Genomic DNA, 18,727 nt, shown 5'->3' on the forward strand with positions numbered 1-18,727 from the left:
CATTTACCATCAAACACAGAAGAACGTTTAAAGAAATCTATCAATTTATGAAAATTTTGCCCGGTCACAAAATTATTGATCATATAAAAAGAATCAAATGCAAATACATAATTCAAACTAATGCACATGTTATCCAAGAAGCTTGGACAACTGATCCTTTAGTCATTGCACCCTCAAGTTTGGTTTTCATTTCCTTGCTCCTTAGTTGCTAGGCTATTTTTCCTTGACGTGCAGCTAGAATGCTGAATTACTGTCGGAGGCAAAGTATGCCGGTTCTCCAGGGCTCCATATTTACAAGCCGTTAGGGAATTAGGGTCCTTTTCACTTCCAATCCAGGCATGAATCAGACTAAAATTGCTAGTTTACATACTTGGATAATTAAATCTAACTCCTAATGTCTCTCTGATAATGTCATTTTCCAGCAAAATTTGCAAACTGCTCATCTGGTCAATAGTGGATTCAAAAACACCACCATGTTCTTCATCTTCTGCGTATACCTTCAGATTTGCAAGTTTTAAAAAAACCAAGGTCGATCCACAGCAGCTGCGGGTTTATCAGCTTTGGTAATTGAATCATCTTAGCAACCTCCAAGGATGACTATTCTAACAAATTATCAGTAGCAGGTCAAGCAGTGCTTAGTCAGGCCGCAGTGACAATCCATAGACGACAGTAGTGGTGCCGCCATCATCATTCTGCACAAGAACTCCACTGCTAGTCCACTAACTTCAAATAAATAAATCTTCTTATCAACTCGAAAGATACCCTTCCTAAAACTCAGAAACTGCACGTCAGTTCCAAGTAGCAGATGCAGAAACCCTAGCATGTAGTCTGTTTCTTTCTTTTGTTACATTTTTCACCTTCATTTTATAGACCTTTAGATCCCTAAGTATCAACAAACCAACAATGACCATTAAGGATTTAATAAGAAAGAACAGCAAATGAAAAAAGTAGCTAATATTTACCTGCATCGAGGCATATGGCAATCTAAGTCTTGGCAAATACAAGCATGATGCTGAAGTAGCAGCCAAATCTTCTTGCATGATATACAACCACCAGGAACACGCACCTTGCATCTCCTGCTATGGAGGAAGAGCTTTTTGACTTTCAAACAATATGGATATGTGCATCGAGGAGCATAGCACTTTGCAGCATGAAGCAATGCATCAAGGACAATCTGATATTTGACAGATATTACCGTTAAAGCAGTTCAAGTATATTACTGGAAAGTTTACAGAGTGCCATATCAGCAATTAGTTGATTAGGATCTACTATGTACTACTAAAACAATGGATACAGAATACCAGGAATATATCTAAAAGACAGAATAGATGTTTATGCATAACAAAAATTATCAATAACATAATAATTTGCATATTTGTATAAAAAAAATAGTATTCAAATGAAAAACATGTATTTTTTCATAAACGGTAAGTGGACCAGGATATGCTTGCAGGATTATAGTTCTCCCATCTTAGATATATTATTATACTAGGAAAGGAAAGATAAACATAGCAACCTAGATAAATTAAACCCCAAAACATGAAAACTGATATGATACTTGATAAACTGTTCTATTTCATTCAGGAACAGATTCTTACTGATCAACAGACATTGACTGAGTTCATAATGTTACAAGAAACTGACAAGATATACAAGGATTTGAATTTTCTAGCAACGGAATTACTGGAACTCAAGGATGTCATGCACCTAAAGACAATAAACTTGCATTTGAGGAGCTAGTCCAAATTGTAGAAGACCAAGTGGTGCATGTAGCAGCAGCTAAGATAGTAAAAGATGAACCAGACATGACTAATTAAACATCGAAAGGTCTTGAAAAAAGTCGAGAGCAAAATATAAGACAAGGTGGGGGTTCTTGGAGGGCTTTGGTGCATATAGAGATCACTCTGATGAAGGTATTTGTTCAACTCTTAACAGAGAAGGTTTCTTAGAAGCAATGTTATCTTCTGATTTCAAGTTTAAATGCATAAAAAAGTTGGACTTACATGAACGTTTAATCTTCCACTTCTTTGTTGCTTTGGCTGCAGATTGATCCCAGGCAACATGGTGTGACTAACCAACTGATGGTGAGAAGTCCCTTTCAAATAGCAAGAATCACAAAGGCGGTAACCCTGACAGTTCATACAGTGCCAATTTTGTCCACCATCAATGCTACCATGACACATGGCGCATGAGGATGTAAACACATATTCCATTGGATTATGAAGATGATAAAGGATCATCAGAGTTGAATGCTTTGCTCTACGGAGGGTGTCAAACTGATATTGTTCATTTTGACAAAAATTTAAAAAACCAGTTCGCACATCAAACAATTTGCTTTCTATAGTTCCATCTTCGTCATGAGTATCTGCAAGAACATCGATCTCCACCTGAAATAGAAAAACAGGAAGATGAGAAAGCATCTTGATAAAATTACAAGTAAACAGAATTTAGACACTCACTAATTGGAAGGAATGTTTTTCCTTAGCAGTAATAGGGTGTCTATCCTTCTTATCAAGATCCTGCATCTTATCATGGCACCTGTTATACCAGAACAAAATCAAGTGGAAAATACACAGAATTAGAAAACAACAGCAATCATCTAAGTAAACCACCTATCAATTACAAAAGGTCCTTTCTGTAAACGTGCCATATCATTTTACTTGCTTGTTCCAGGTTTTGTTTTTCCTATTTTATTTCTTTTTTATTTATTTAAGCATTTCAGTGTTAGAAATAGAATTTAGCATTCTCAAGAAAGAACCTGCCATGCAACAATGAATCCTAAAAAACCCAAACAAAGAAAGTCTGGCGTCACAGATTTGCACTTGAGCTATGCAATAAACATTAAGTTGTAAGGTGACAGATATTTGACTGACTAAAAATGTAGCTAAGCTTGGACAAAATACCAGAGCACATGAATGACAAATATGACAATGTAGAGCATTTAGAATCTGTAACTGAATGCAGAAACACATCCAGAAGTAGTAAAGTAGATAAATAGAACTACTTAGATAAGCCCAATATGTTACAAGATGTAAGTGTAGCAAGTCCAGTAGACATGAAATATAATGGCTGCATTTTGTAATATGAACGTGTTTGATGGTAATAGCTACATGGCACAGCAATCCACTGGGGTAAATAAAATAAAATATATGTTTAGCAAATTTCACATTGCTTCATTCATGTGTACATTAAAATTCAAATAAATATTGGGGTCAGGGATGGGGCCACAATATTGTGAAACTAGCATAATAATTTTTTCTAAATAATCAGAGTATTTTTCATTTATTCAACTTCACTAAACATTGAATGGAATTTTAGTTCGTCATGTGACTGAAAGTAACCTAAAGTTTAAAAAGTGTATTGATACATGATCATTCTACAGATATAGTGAAAGAGAATAGCCACAAGTTTACAGGTATATATCCAGCAAAAAGTCAAATTTAATTATCAAATAAACAATCACATATGCGCCAAAGGGAGGGAAACTGGCACAAAAGGAGATAAACTACTTACTGCATACACAGTTGAAAATTTTTGCAGACACTGCAGACCCAAAGTTTTTCAGACATAATAGGCTGATAGCAATATTTGCAGGTGTGCTGCAAGTGGACAATGATAAAGTCTTCCTTCATTGGGCGGATAACTTCTCCAAGCTGTTGATTAATCAAGAAATATGATGAGAAAATGTAATTGCTTCATGCCTTGAAAGATAAAAAAAATCTTTGGAGTCGGAGTCTGATAAGCTTAGGAATCAGCATGCAAAATCTGGTTGCTCGTCAAGGACTAGAAGCGAGATTTGCAAAGCATCTCCACAGGCAAGGCCAAGGATAATTCACACAAGCATTAGAAAAGCATGTGGTACACAATTATGCATGCCATATGAATCTATGTCTAAAACAGATATGAGACAACCTGATGAAGTGGGAAAAGAGAGGCCAAAGAGAAGTCTAATAGCAAAATTTGAATATGGAAATGTAGCAAATAAAGAATGAAGCAAGTAAAAAGGTGGGGAAAACAGAAAGAGAAGAAGAGACTCACTTGGTGCATAAGTAGAATATCCTTTGGATTTCCAGTTGATGCATCCCGTTTGGCAGCCCTTAGCGCTCTCTCGATCACTGCCTTTGTGCCTTTGGCCTGAGATTTGTTCTTGTCCTCCAGAAGAAAATCTGCTTTTCCAGGCCAGAAATCACTATCAAAGTATGGCAACTGAGCTGCAGTAACCTTAACTTTGCTTTCACTAGTGGGAACAAAGAAATGATCATATAAATTGGTTTGCTCCTGAATTACTTTTTCCTTTATGGCCTTGCGTATCATAACTTGGTACCTGTTATCATCAGATTAAGCTAATGGCTTGGTAATCATGCTAGAGCATAACTTTGAGGCACATGAAATGGGATAGTACTTACCATTCTCGAAGCTTCTCAGACTTTGGTGTCTTCTGTGTCTTAGGATGGCAGTATAGAATATAATAGTCTTGCCTTAGAGATGGGCAAGCCCATATATAGCAGCTGGTGAAACCTCTTTTCTTGCAGTAGTCAAGGTACCCTATCTAGATAAACAGGACAGGTAATGTTGGAGCATCATCCATTAATACTTTTGGTGGTAATAGAAAAAGGCAATGTGAAGTAAGCTTAATAGTTACAAATTTACTTACCAGGATCTCATGATAAACAAAGGTCCGCAAAGCCTCTCCTGTAACAGCCTTTATTTCAGGCCTGAAGTATTTGACAGAATCTATATATGAAATACAAACGCGCCTTTGATTTGGCAAAGAACACTCTGAACCATATTCTTGAACATACATGCCAAAAAGGCAAACATCTGCACCTTCAATTGTCTGAAATAACAGAATAACCTGAAAGGCAAACAAATTCATCATAAAAATACCATATTATTACACTAATGCAACTAAAAGTGGAGAAAAAAATGTAAGAAAACAAAGTATAGATTCAAAATCACACCTTTGATTTGTAAGGAAAATATGCAGGATACATTTCCTCCTTAAAAACCTCTTGAAAACCTGGATTTACTTCCACTTTCTTGTCAACTGATGAGACCACTCTAATGACAAGATCATTGGCCCCAGGCACCTGATAAGAAGAACGGAAAATATAGTTAAGCAAATATTATTTAACATGAAGGGGAGCCTTGGCACAACGGTAAAGTTATTGCTTTGTGATCAAAAGATCACGGGTTCGAATCCTAGAAACAACCTCTTGCAAAAAGCAAGGTAAGGTTGCGTACAATGGATCCTTCCCGGGACCCCGCATGGCGGGAGCTTCGTGCACCGGGCTGCCCTTAAATATTATTTGACATATAACATATAAGTCTCACTATAGATATAAATAAAATACCTCATCAACAGTTATTTGTAATTTCCTTGCCCTTTCTTCTCTCTCTTGTTGAAGGTGCTCAAATAACCAATTTTCTATATGATCACTCATCATAGTTTTTGGCAAATCAGTTGCCCGAAGAACTGCATTTCGCGGTACTGGTTTATGCATCTCACATTCCAGTTCGCGCAAGCAACACTCTGGGCAAGTGTATTCGGATTGCAATGCATCCTTCCTTTTTCCACTAAAAAGAGCACATATTTGATGCTGCCATGCTTTGCACTTATCACATTGGACCCACTGGAAAACATTCATCAGTAAAGCGACAGTTGATTTAGAAATGAAGAAAAAATATAAAATTGGGATGTTCAGATACTCCTACCCATTCATTTTCAGCATCACTCTCAGCATAGTTCAACCTCCTTTCCAAATTCACCTTTCGTATTTCTTGACGAGCAACCTTGATACTCTCACCAGAGGAACCATAGCACTTGCTACAGAAAGAGATCTTTGCACCGCACTCATAATCCGTGTACTTCAAACTTCTGATAGTATAATAGACTCCCCTAGGGTTGATTAACTTGTAACACGATGAACAATAACGAGGTGGAGCCTCAAAAGTAAGTTTCTCCATCCTGCACAAACTGCATAAGTTCTGATCTACCAGGTGTTCCATATCCTGGGATTTGTCTTTCTTTGCTTTATCCTAAATAACATGACCAAATTGCAGAATAAGACAACCAAGCAAACAAATTAATTCGCAACAGAAAAAAAAATCAGGAACAATGAGATAAGAAGCACGTTTGCCAATAAAAGACACAAGTTCTCCAGTTCCAGATGATCAAGGAAAATTTAGTTATTGAGACCAAACCCATAATACAGCAACATTATGCAAGAATGGAATTTATCAAAGAAGAAGCAACCAATAACCAAATATTCACAAAGCTTCAATAATGCTCATGTCATTAATCAAATTATCTAAAATAATCATAGTTGATATGTACAGAATCAATAAACCTCCATACACAACATTTAATTAGAAAACAGAGGTGCAGCTAAATGTTTTAACAGTGTCTTCAAACGTCAAGCATTGAATAGGCTGTTCTCCCACTGCAATTACTTCTAGTTTATTAATTTTTAATAATATATTCAGTTGAACAACATCAATGCTTGAACCTGATGCATTTTTTTTGTACGAGGACAAGTAAATTTTGTATTTCAGATAAAAAGTAGATACATGTACATTTATGGTTGGAACTTTAACAAAATACTCTGATCGCTGACAGTGTCAAAATATCTAGAGTAAAAAATAATTTTATGCATCTAAATTAAATGAGAATTTTTAGCAATGAATAAGAAAAAATAGAGAAAATAATAGGGAACACACTTAAGCAAGTAAAGGAAGAAAAGATGGTCAAAATTGGTACAAACCATTGGCACTGGGTAATAAGGGGAGGCAAAAGTGCAAGAGATAGAAGGCTCAACGAACATGGCTAAGAGGAGAATTAGGATTAACCAACAAATTTTAAATAAACACATTACACCCTCTTGAGCCATCTGGGCATGCCATCCGGTCAGTCTAAGCCATCTGTCTGGGATGTTAAGCAGTCCACACATGCTGTCTAAGAAGTCCGTCTAGGTCTTTTTTTTTAATACGCTTCCTAACAGTTATCAGCTAGGTGAGGTGGTTGCTTGACGAATATGCCTAGGCAGCAGCCATTTAGAATAATATGCATTGCTGAAAACAACAGCTGTGTTTCTGAATTTTGTACTAGCATTTTGCCTAGTCAAATGAAGAAAATATTCGTGAAGAACTCAGTCAAATGAAGAAATGGAAGACTACCATATGAAGAAGTCAGCCAAACTGGTATCTCAAAAAAGGTATTTCAAACATATTTATGAAATAATGTTAGTGCAATAGTAGAAACAACTATATGCTGTAGGATGGAGACAAAATTCAGAGAAAAAAAAACAATGCAGATTTAAAATAAGAAACATTTCAAGGAAATTGACCCAGAAAACAAAAGCTTCATCGGTAGTTGGAATCCTGATGAGTGCATTAGGATTTGAAATTTATTGAATTTGGGATGTTAAGTTACTGGAACTAAAATCTTGAAAATCATGCATAAAATTATATGAACAGTCAAAATCTAAAACTGCATATGGCCTTGCCACTTCCATGCACAATAGCTAAGTAAACTGAAGACCCAATTTTCACTAACTTGAAGACTGACCTGGTCTACATGTTGCTCAAGACTGCTTATGTGAACTCTAAGCATTTCTACAGTGAATGTATCAAGAAGAGAAGTCACTCTTTTGGGGGCTTCTGTCTTTGTCTCAGCCACATTAGCCAAAGAAGATAGTTTCACATTACCAGCATCACCGATTTCATCCATAGGAAACCCAAGTTGATCTACATTCATTTGTTGAGAGCATATAGTTACATTTGCTAACACATCAGCCTCCACACTAAGTGGGTCTCCAATTTTAGTCTCAATCATATTAGCATCTGCAGAAAATTCGATATTACCAACATCTTTGGTTTGAACCATAGGAAACCCAAGTTGAATTTCATTTGCTGGCTCAGAGCACATAGCTACATTTGCTAACTCATCAGGTTCCACGGTAAGATTTTCTTTGATCTCAATTTGTGTGTCCTCAGTAGCAACATATGTTTCCCCAGAATTTCTGAGGATGGAGTCCGTATTTTGACTTTCCGCTAGTTTAGCACTACTAGTATTTGCATCTCCAAGTGTGCAAGTTTCTATTAGATTCTGATTCCCAGTATTTGTATCTAAAGGCAGTCTCACCAGTTGGCCTGCTTGCAGCTCTCCTCCAAAATGATGGTTTGGTTTTGTTGATTCTACTCCGGCCTCAAAAGTTTCATTTTGACCAAAATGATTTGTAGTTTTGCCACGTTGGAAGACAGATTCCTCTTTATCCATGCTTACAACAGTACCTAGAGAAGTCTTAGATTCTGTAAAGCCATTGCTAATATTCCTTTGAGAAACTTCTTTCATTCTTGCTCTCACAGGACCACAAATGCTACAAAAAATATTAGAGCACTCTGCATAATGATCAAATAGGCTCTTGTACTTATTGCAACGCTTGGTACAATTAGCATCTTTACAATATAAAATGTGAGCAAAAGCACTTTTCAAATTGCTGCACTGGAAGAAGTTGCAATCATTTTCTTGATTCTGGCAGTTCCTAGCATGTTCATACAGGAATAGAAGATTCTGAATTGCTTGATATTGTGCTGGTCTTCTTGGGAACATGGAATGATCGCCAAATAAAACATCTGTAAGATTAGAACTATTTGTTGAAACGCATTCTTTCGATCCCAGAGCTAGTTCCTGCTTATTCATATCATGGATTACCAAAGGCCCACCTGGCATTTGCTCTGACAAATTATTATAATTAATTGAATGTGAAACTTTGACAGTGCTTTGCGAATGCAAGGGCTCAAAATCAGGCTGGCCAATTGGATCATATGCTTGATGAGGGCTTAGCAACATTGGCTTAGACTCGTGACTCCTACATACAGACTCTTCTTCCAAGTCATGCAGCTGTGCATGTAAATATAAAGACTGTGGAGTCTTTTTTGATGCATCTGACAGTTGTTGCTGACTGAGCTTGTGAGACAATTTTTGGTTAAACCCTACAGATGACCTATTTGAGATACTAGAATCTTTGGTTGCATCTGACGCATACATGCTGGAATTTTTAAAATTGGATAGCTTCCATTTGAAACTCAAACTGGTGTCACCTGCCAAATCGATTCAGCAAGGTAAGGTCAGAAAAATTAAGATTCTGGATCTATATTAACTGAAAAGCAATATAAACTCATAAAACATATCAGTATCAGCCCGAGAAAGAGGTATGATATCATTATCAAACTTATTACCATTGCCGTAGAAAGGTATTTGAGACATGCAAGGCATCCATTTACTCCTATTTTCATTTGAAAACTGATCATTTTGACTATCAGAATATTGTTCTGCTGACATTTGGCAACCAAAATGGTGTTTACTCAGAGTTTCTTCAGACAAAGGCGCAAGGTTTCCACCAGAACTAAGTGATGCATGGGCAACTACACGATGGTGCTCATTAGGTATATATCCTGCACAGGCCAATATAAAGTAACTAAATGAAATAAATATAACAAAATTGCTGATACTAATAAATCTACACACTTTGGGAAGCAGAACATAGATCACCAATCACAGGGCTCTTAAATGTATTATTACTGAACGAGATACCAGGCAACATGTCGCATAATACTTTCTCTTCATTGGTGCTTGAAGTTGGTGAGGCTGTTTTCACCTCTTGGGGTTTTTCTAGCCTCCCCACATGCGGATTGGACATCAGGGAGGAGAAAAGCATGTTCCTTCTATGCTGTATGAAACCATATAAAAGAATTTTTCTAAGATTCCATTCTAGTAGCCATGTATTCAGGTACATAGAACAAGATCATTTATAGCAAATGTGTTGTTGATAATGCAATAAACAGAAAAAGTATTATCTCACATTGAACTTAATTCTTCGGTTTCAAGACAAAATACAATATAATAGAGATTAAAATATTCTACAAATCATGTAAAGAAGTTAAGTGCACTGCAAATTGCCATGAGATTAAAGAGCTCAGCGTAGCAAATAACAAGAGGATGCAACAAGCCATGACACATATCAATGAGAACAAATCATGAAAGCAACAGAACACATTACAGAATGAATTCCTACTCAACCTTGAGAAATAAGATTTTTTAAAAGACGATGGAGGGATGGTATACTGACTCAATAGTATACATAGTTAACATTCAATTTGATTAGGATACTGTTGAGTTGTTGGTTTCATTATTCCTCATGCTCATGTAGTTTTCCAAAATATAGTTGTTTGCTTAGTTTGTCCGTGCTTGTAAACCAATAGTCAGATGGACTGGTCCTTGAAGCAAGATAAAAATTAATAAAAGTGCATCCTTTGCCACAACAATCCTTGTTCAAAACAAAAACAAATTAATATCAATTCCTTAAATAACTTAAGCACTGAAAAAAGGGTAAAAATAAAGGGTCAGAAAGTAAACTAATTTCATTAAAATAATAACCAATGATGACAAGACAATCCATACCCGATGAAAGCTACCATCTTGAACAAAACTAAGCATAAATGCTTAAAAACATATGCCTCAATTACCTTCGCAGAGGAAGCAAGAAAAGTCAGCATCACAATAGCTAAATAAATTAAAGACCCAATTTCCACTAAATTGAAGACTAACCTGGTCCACATGTTGCTCGAAACTGCCTATGTGAACCCTATGCATTTCCGAAGTGGATGTATCAAGATTAGAAGTCACTCGTTTTGGCGATCCTGTCTTTGTCTTAGCCATATTAGCAGAAGGAGATAGATTCACATTACCAGCATCACTGATTTCATCCATAGGAAACCCAAGTTGAACTACATTTGTTTGTTGAGAGCATATAGCTACATTTGCTAACTCATCATTATCCACACTAAGTGGGGTTCCAATCCTTGTCTCAACCACATTAGCAGATGCAGATGATTCGGCATTACCATCACTGATTTCAACCATAGGAAACCCAAGCTGAATTTCATTTGCTGGCTCAGAGCATATAGCCACATTTGCTAACTCATCAGGTTCCACGCTAGGATTTTCTTTGATCTCAATTTGGGCGTCCTCAGTAGAACCATAGGTTTCTCCAGAATTTCCAAGGATGGAGTCCGTATTTTGACTTTCCACTAGTTTTGCACTAGTAGTATTTGCATCTCCAAGTGTGCAAGTTTTTATTAGTTTCTGATTCCCAGTATTTGTGTCTAAAGGCAGTCTCACCAGTTGGTCTGCTTGCAGCTCTCCTCCAAAATGATGGTTTGGTTTTGTTGATTCTACATTGACCCCAAAAATTTGGTTTTGACCAAAATGACTTGTAGTTTTGGCACGTTTGCAGGCAGATTCCTCTTGATCCATGCTTGCAACAGTAGCTAGAGGAGTCTTAAAATCTGCGAAACCATTGCTAATATTCCTTTGAGAAACTTCTTCTATTCTTGCTCTCACAGGACCACAAATACTACAAAAATTATTAGAGCACTCTGCATAATGATCAAAGAGGTTCTTGTACTTGTAGCAACCCTTGGCACAATTAGCATCTTTACAATGTAAAATGTGAGCAAGAGCACTTTTCAAATTCCTGCATTGGAAGAAATTGCAATGATTTTCTTGATTTTGGCAGTTCCTAGCATGTTCATACAGGAATAGAAGATTCTGAATTGCTTGATATTGTGCTGGTTTTCTTGGGAACATGGAATGATCACCAAATAAAACATCTGTAAGAACAGAACTATTTGATGAAATGTATTCTTTCATTCCCAGAGGTAGCTCCTGCTTAATCATATCATGGGCTATCAAAGGCCCACCCGGCATTTGCTCTGACAAATTATTGCAATTAATTGAATGTGAAACTTTGGTATTGCTTTGCAAATGCAAGGGCTCAAAATCACATTTTTGTACTAATATGTGCCGTCGTTTTAGATATCTACCCTTATGCAACAATTGAGGCTGCCCAATTGGATCATATGTTTGATGAGGCCTTAGCAACATTGACTGAGACTCCTGACTCCGACATACAGATTCTTCTTCTGTGTCATGCAGCTGTGAATGTAAATATAAAGATTCTGGAGTGCTTTTTGATGCATCTGACAGTTGTTGCCGACCGAGCTTGTGAGGCAATCTTTGGTTAGATCCTATAAATGACACATTTGTGACACTAGAATCTTTGGTTGCATCTGACATGTGCATGCTGGAATTTTTAAAATTGGATAGTTTCCATTTGAACTTCAAGCAGGTATCACCTGACAAATCAATTTACCAAGGTAGGTCAAAAAAATTAAGATTCTGGACTGAAAAGAAATAAACTCATAAAAGATATCAATACAAGCCCCAGAAAGAGGTATGCTATCATTTATCAAACTTATTACTATTGCTGTAGAAAGGCATCTGAGACATGCAACACATCCCTTTACCCTTATTTTCAAGGAAAACTGATCAACATTGCTCTGCTGATGTTTGGCAACAAAAATGGAGACTACTCAGAGTTCCTTCAGACAAAGGTGCAAGGTTTCTCCGGAACTAAAAGAGATGCATGGGTAACTACATGATGGTGCCTGTTAGGCATATATCCTGCTCAAGCCAATATTATCAAGATCCAGGATGTAATTCCATTTACCAAGATGTACCCACTTAGTGACGGTATAATAATAACTACGAAGTATACCAGCAATCGATAAAGCAAGATAAGTAAGAGATGTTCGCAAAACATATATGCTCATTTCTTTTCCAACAGAATATAGTACCAAAATGTTATACGAATAGAACAAAAAATGCAACAAATAAAGTTAAGCCCACTATTGGTACATCAAGTATCTCTAAGCAACTTTGCATAATGGCCGACAACTACAAGGAAATCCAGCAAACCGCAGCTCATCTCAGCGCTGCTGAACACAGCTTCTGCATGCAGCGAGCAAAGGTGGAGTATTCCAAACAAGTAGACCGCAATTCCTCCTTTTTTCATGCTCTAGTTAAAAGGAACAACCAGAGGAAAGAAATCACTGCAGTTGAAACCTCAAATGGCAGCATCACAATGTCATTTGAGGAGGTTGTTCGTGTGTTCACAGTCCACTTGAAAAGTCAGCTTGGCAAAGCACCTGATCGAACAGCTTTCTCACATTCCAGCATGCAGTTTGGCTGGCTTATTTCAGTAGACCAGCATGCTCAGCTGGTTTGGTTACCAACAGTAGAAGACATAAATACGGCGCTCTTTGATATCAGAGATCAGTGAGCCCCTGGCTCAGATGGATACGGCTCTAAGTTTTCAAACAAGCTTGGGAGACAGTAGGGGCAGATTTTACTACCGCAATCTTGGAGTTCTTCAACATAGGCAAATTGTTGCAGAGATGGAATCATACTTTGATAGCCCTAGTTCCAACATCAGCACATGCAAGGCTACAAATTAGAGACCTATTTCTTGTTGAACATTGTTCTACAAGGTTATTTCCAAACTTCTGGCAGCTTGGATATCACCAAAATATAGGACTGTATCCTTCACCAGTCTCAGTTTTTGTGCTATTACTGATAACATCCACTTAGCACAAGAGCTCTTTCAGAAATATAACAGGAAACACATCTAGAGAGATGCATTATGAAGATTGATCTCTAGAAAGTACATTTGGATTTCTTACCTGGGGCTCTTCTTGGACTTTATTTTCCTGAGCAGTTTATTGCATGGATTATGGAGTGTGTGACCACCACTTCTTTTTCGGTGGCCATCAACAGGGGGATGTTTGAACTCTTCAAGGGGGCCAGAGGACTGCGCTAGGGGATCCATTATCGCCATATTTATTTAGTATCTCTGTCAGATCTTTGGATGGTAGATACAACAAAGTACATTACGACCTGGCTTCAGGTTCCACTGCCAATGTGCCCACCTCAAATTAGCACACATGGCATATGCAAATGATTTACTTCTTTTTTGCAGGGGAGATACTCGATTGGCATATTATCTTCTTGTTTACAGGAGTTTGGGGCAACAATGGGACTTCAAGTGAATAAACTGAAGTCAAGCATTTATCCGGCAGGAGTTGATGACACGACACACGGGAGGCTGCATTCCATCACTAGTTTTCAGGAGGGCATGATGCCTTTCAAATATTTGGGGATACCGCTAGCTACTGAGCGACTTCGGATTTCTGACTATACCCCTCTACTTGAGTCTTTGGTTCAAAAGATCAATGTTTGGCCACAGAAGACATTATCCTACGCTAGCAAGGAACAACTCATCACTTTTGTACTTTAGGGAGTGGGATGCTACTGACTATCCATATTGCTTCTATCGCAGAGCATCATTGACCGCATCTACGTCTTTCATGTGGACCTCTAAGCATCCCCGGTGTTATGGGTAGATATGTGCAGGCCTAAAGAAGGTGGCTTGGGATTTCGAGACTTACGGGCTTGGAACTTAGGCCTCCGGGCTAAAGTTTTGTGGCAAATACACACGAAGAAAGATGCCCTTTGGATCAAATGGGCACATCATACATCCTTGAGGTGTGTTGATTTATGGACATGGGAGGCAACCCACTTGGATTCCTCTCTAATTAAGCGACTGCTACATATACGGGATCTTATATTATTGGTTATAGGGTCCCAGAGGCTCTTGGACAAAGACTAGCAGACTGGTTCAATCAGGATGGAGGGGTAGTAAGGGCATATGATTTTTTTTTTGGCATGCTAGTCCTAAGAAACTATGGGCTCGGATAGCATGGAAAACTTACTTACAATTGAGTCATGCAGTCACTTTCTAGATGTTGACACAGAGACGTCTACTGTTACATTTCTGCAACATGAGCACTTATTCTTCGGGTGTCCCCCTATTACAATAATTATGGAGGAGGATCAGAGATAGGCTCCATACCAACGGACGTTGAGTCTTTGGAAGACATTATGAGCCGAATGTTGATGAAGGTTCGCCATCTTGCATTGTCATCTATGATTTATTTTGTATGGAAGGATCGAAATAGAAGTTTCTTTGGTGAGGGGCAATTAGATATTGAAAGGATCTTCAAGTGTATGAAAATTCTTGTGTACCAGTCCTTGGGTGTATGCTTTCTCTGATTTGATACTTCATCAAACATGAGGAACTCCTAAAGACTGTTTTTTGTAATTTGATTCGTGCTATAAAATTTTACCTATAAAAAACAACAACAATGACTTCCAAATTAACATTTCTTTGTACACTGACCGAAACCAATTATGACTTTAAAATCAACCTTTGTCTATAAATCTGGAGACTAAGGCAAAATCAATATTGAGCACAAATTGTTAGATAGATAAATCAAAAAAGATGTGCATAAATTTAAAGTTGGTCTTTAGTTATATATATATAGTCAAAATTTTATTTTTGTTTCCACTTATTTATCACAATTTAATATATTTTTAATTGTAACCTTTTAATCATCACCAATAAACCTACTAAGTTAATCACAAAATTCTCAATGTATAGTGGCGTCATCTAACATATGGGGCTAAAGCACTCACTAGTTAAATACAATGATCTAGCATCATCGTGTAAATAAATAGTGGTGTGCAAGTGACATCATGATGCCACAACTTCATCATGTAGCCAATCAAGTACTCTTATAAAAGGTTATGCTCAATGTTTTCACTCTATAGTATTTATATTCTCGTCCATTTATAATCATTGTTGTTTCACTTTAAATCCTTATACACAAGCATTTTATTTTGGATTTACATTGTATCAGTTAGTCTAAGGAACTGACCTAATTTAATCTTTTTATAATAATTATGTAAATTCAATTGTATATTAGCATATGATCTTTAGTTAAAGGTGTACAAAAGTTAACAAGTAGCATGAAGGGTAATCCAGTCTAAAGATAGGTTTTAGCCAAGAAGTAACACAGTATCAATTTTTACCTAATGAAATCAAACTCTTCTTATGTTAATCCCCATATAATCACCCACATATATACAACATGAAAAAATATGAGTTATTTAACCCCTCAAGGTTTACTTTCAAATAAAACTCATTTCATTATTTTAATGTTCTATGCTTTTTTACAAATAAGTTATAGCTACATATGTAGAATCTATTTTTACATATATTTATATGTATGCACAAAGAAGATGCAAATGAGTTCAATTATAGATTTATCCATGTCAAATATATAAGTAGCAAGTAGGATTGAGGATCTAAAAGTTAATGTGCTCCCATCAATGATATTTAGAAATATAAAAATAAAAATATTGTAGGAAAAAAAATTAAGATAAATTTCTAATTACCATAGTAACACAAAATAAAAAATAATTAAACTTCAGAGTTGATAGATCCAATCTTGAGGTACCTATCTCTACACTACCCTATTTATAAAACTTAATTCACACTGCTAACAAACAACCTTTTATTCCCTTGCTAATCCAAAATACACTCCTAGGTACTAAAATGAGCAAACGACATGAATATACTAAGACCATGTATTTATTTTCCAATTTTCCCTCAATTGAACAGAAATGGATAGGTGTTTCAATGCTACAAAATGCTTGAGGCTATCAAACATAAATAGCATTTAACTATTAATGAAAATTAAACAATCTTACAAAATGTCCATAAAAATATTACTGAATTCTGACCTTTAATTTGACCAACGCGCAAGGCAAGATCTGTTCATCGCGGTGATATGTTGGATGCAAAGCAACAAGAGCGGTGGCTTCATGCAAGGGCACATGGACCAGACGGTGGCTAAGAGAGACAACAAGGAGAGGCCGACTGCTTGCCCTAGCTCCTGGCTGTGCCCTGGCTCTGAGAAGCACCAGATGGTGGTCCGGGCTCGGTCCCTCTAGGCTCCCGGCGGCCAGGGGTGCACAGGGAGAGGGAGAAGTAGACAAATAGGAAGGAAAGGGAGGGAAGAGATGGCCTGAAGCGGCCTCTCTCGGCTCCGGCGGTAGTGGGTGCTCAGGCGACGACGGAGACAACCGCACGCCGGGCACACGCAGAGCAGAGCGAGAGAGTGAAACGAGAGAGAAATAGATAGCGATAGTGAGGGAGAGACTGCCGGCGGAAGGAGGCCGGCGACGTCGTGAGAGGGAAAAAAGATCGGGAAAGGAAAGGAGAGGCGGCGGGTAGGGTTCGTGTGAGTACGCGTGGGAAGAGTGATAACAGATATTATATAATGCCGACTCGTTAAAAAACATTAACGATCTACGAAATCGAATCTACGTATATAAAATTCGGTTCGATTTTAAATTTATTAAAGGAAATAAATTGATCCTCAAGTAAATTCATTTAACTTTCTTAACATGTCTACCAAATGAATTCATTTTAATTTTATTTGAAATTCAGATTCTAATTTATTAATTCGGTTATTATTTTATTGTATTAAAATTTTTAAATAATACAAAATTTAAATATGATAAAATAATATTTAATAAATATTAAAAAATAAAATTAGATAAAATTAGCATGATAAAAATGGTAATAAACTCAATGATAAATTACTAGCTCCAAATTATTGGATCGTGAAAACGCTAAAGGAGGGTGAGTAGTATTCATTGAAAATCGTTATCGAGTAAACAGCGGAAAGTAAATACGAAAGTAACATCAGAAAAACACGAGCGATTTTTACGTAGTTCAGAGCCTTCGACAACTCCTACTCCAAGGTCCAGGTCCTGCGGACTTATCGATGGCAATCCACTAAAAATCTTTTCCGGTACACCCGGAAGAGAGAATCGAGTATAATAGAAATAAAGCCAAGTGCAACACTTGCCTTTTATAATAGTTAAGTACAATAGAAAAATATTACCAACACTTTTAGGGATCAAAGAATAAAGCATTTTCAGTTGATATTTATCTGTCGGACGTGATCGGAACTCCTTGGAGCAATCGTCGAGTTTAGTAGCTTCGCAACAGAGTCACAGCAAGAACTAGAAGCAATCGTGAGCTCAAATGTACGCATAGTAGCTCGAATGTACTTGATGATCCAATGCCTCCTCGAAACTGCCTTATAAAAAGTTTGGAAGGTGCATTCCATAAGCATGGAATGCGCCTCCAATGAGACAAAACTCATCCCGAAGTGATCGGTGCTTATCCTTAACTTTGGTCAAATTTCATCCAGTGGAAGGCGTCTTCTATGAACAGTACCAAGGCGCCTTCCATGAACAGTACCAAGGCGCCTTCCATAGCCATAGAAGGCGCCTTCGGGTACTGTTCACCTGAAGGTAGCTTTGCTTCTTTCCTTGTTTTCTTGCCCTGCAACAAATGTATTAGTTAAAAATACACTGCAAGACAAGTGTTAGCATAATAAAAAAATGGAGTAATTAGTTTCTGTCCTCCCAGGACCAGGAACTAGTTAATGTCTCAGTTTAGGGATCCAAAATGGACCTAAACTGGACCGACGCCCACTATCCCTCAACTGAGGCGCATCCTCACAATCACTCTCCTCCAGTGATTTGCCTTTTGTCAGACATCCGGTCAGCCCGTCGACCAGTCTGGACTTCGTGCTAACTATATTCCGATCGACCCGTCGACCTAGTTGGGCTTCGTGCCAACTATCCGGTCGGGGCGTCGACCTAGTTGGATTTCTCCTGCACACTCAGTCAAAGTGTTAAATCACAACAAACTAACTTAACCTACATTGTCATTCATCAAAACCTGAATTAGACCATTTGTGCAAACTGCACCAACAATCTCCTCCTTCTTGATGCAATGACAACCTGGGTTAAGTTAGTGAAAAATATGCAAAAAAAATAAATAAATAAACATATGACATGGTTTAAGTTAGTCTGATTTTGAAGTATCATTTGGTTTTTATTAAC

The 18,727-nt window shown here is 37.3% G+C and overlaps 1 protein-coding gene across 4 annotated transcripts; it reads right to left on the bottom strand.

Moving 5' to 3' along the window:
* Nucleotides 1-2: 2 nt before the first annotated feature.
* Nucleotides 3-17,073, bottom strand: LOC122023922 (histone acetyltransferase HAC1-like). 4 transcript variants are annotated; one of them, XM_042582354.1, is made up of 17 exons: nucleotides 16,547-17,073; nucleotides 14,814-15,087; nucleotides 10,610-12,198; nucleotides 9,596-9,731; nucleotides 9,241-9,456; nucleotides 7,568-9,102; nucleotides 5,716-6,039; nucleotides 5,355-5,633; nucleotides 4,962-5,090; nucleotides 4,655-4,855; nucleotides 4,407-4,549; nucleotides 4,039-4,324; nucleotides 3,514-3,653; nucleotides 2,460-2,538; nucleotides 2,004-2,387; nucleotides 963-1,174; nucleotides 3-882 (listed from the first exon to the last, which is right to left on the bottom strand). In XM_042582354.1, the coding sequence occupies exons 2-17, from the start codon at nucleotides 14,839-14,841 to the stop codon at nucleotides 789-791; spliced, it is 5,775 nt and encodes a 1,924-aa protein (XP_042438288.1). In that variant the 5' UTR covers nucleotides 14,842-15,087; nucleotides 16,547-17,073; the 3' UTR covers nucleotides 3-788. The 4 variants fall into 4 exon arrangements, with proteins under 4 accessions (XP_042438288.1, XP_042438287.1, XP_042438289.1 ...); XM_042582353.1 differs by having other exon boundaries at nucleotides 9,530-9,731; XM_042582355.1 differs by lacking the exon at nucleotides 14,814-15,087 and having other exon boundaries at nucleotides 9,530-9,731.
* Nucleotides 17,074-18,727: the final 1,654 nt, after the last annotated feature.

Source organism: Zingiber officinale, chromosome 9B, assembly GCF_018446385.1.
Source record: "Zingiber officinale cultivar Zhangliang chromosome 9B, Zo_v1.1, whole genome shotgun sequence".
NCBI lineage: Eukaryota > Viridiplantae > Streptophyta > Magnoliopsida > Zingiberales > Zingiberaceae > Zingiber > Zingiber officinale.

What these genes read in the sequence shown, in the direction of transcription:
- LOC122023922 (XM_042582353.1), bottom strand. Translation starts at nt 14,841, where the DNA reads ATGTCTTCCAAAGACTCAACGTCCGTTG. An exon ending in TTGAGCAACATGTAGACCAG is followed by an intron (nt 6,040 to 7,567) that starts GTCAGTCTTCAA and finishes CATGTTATTTAG; the next exon opens with GATAAAGCAAAGAAAGACAA. An exon ending in ATTTTCCTTACAAATCAAAG is followed by an intron (nt 4,856 to 4,961) that starts GTGTGATTTTGA and finishes TTTGCCTTTCAG; the next exon opens with GTTATTCTGTTATTTCAGAC.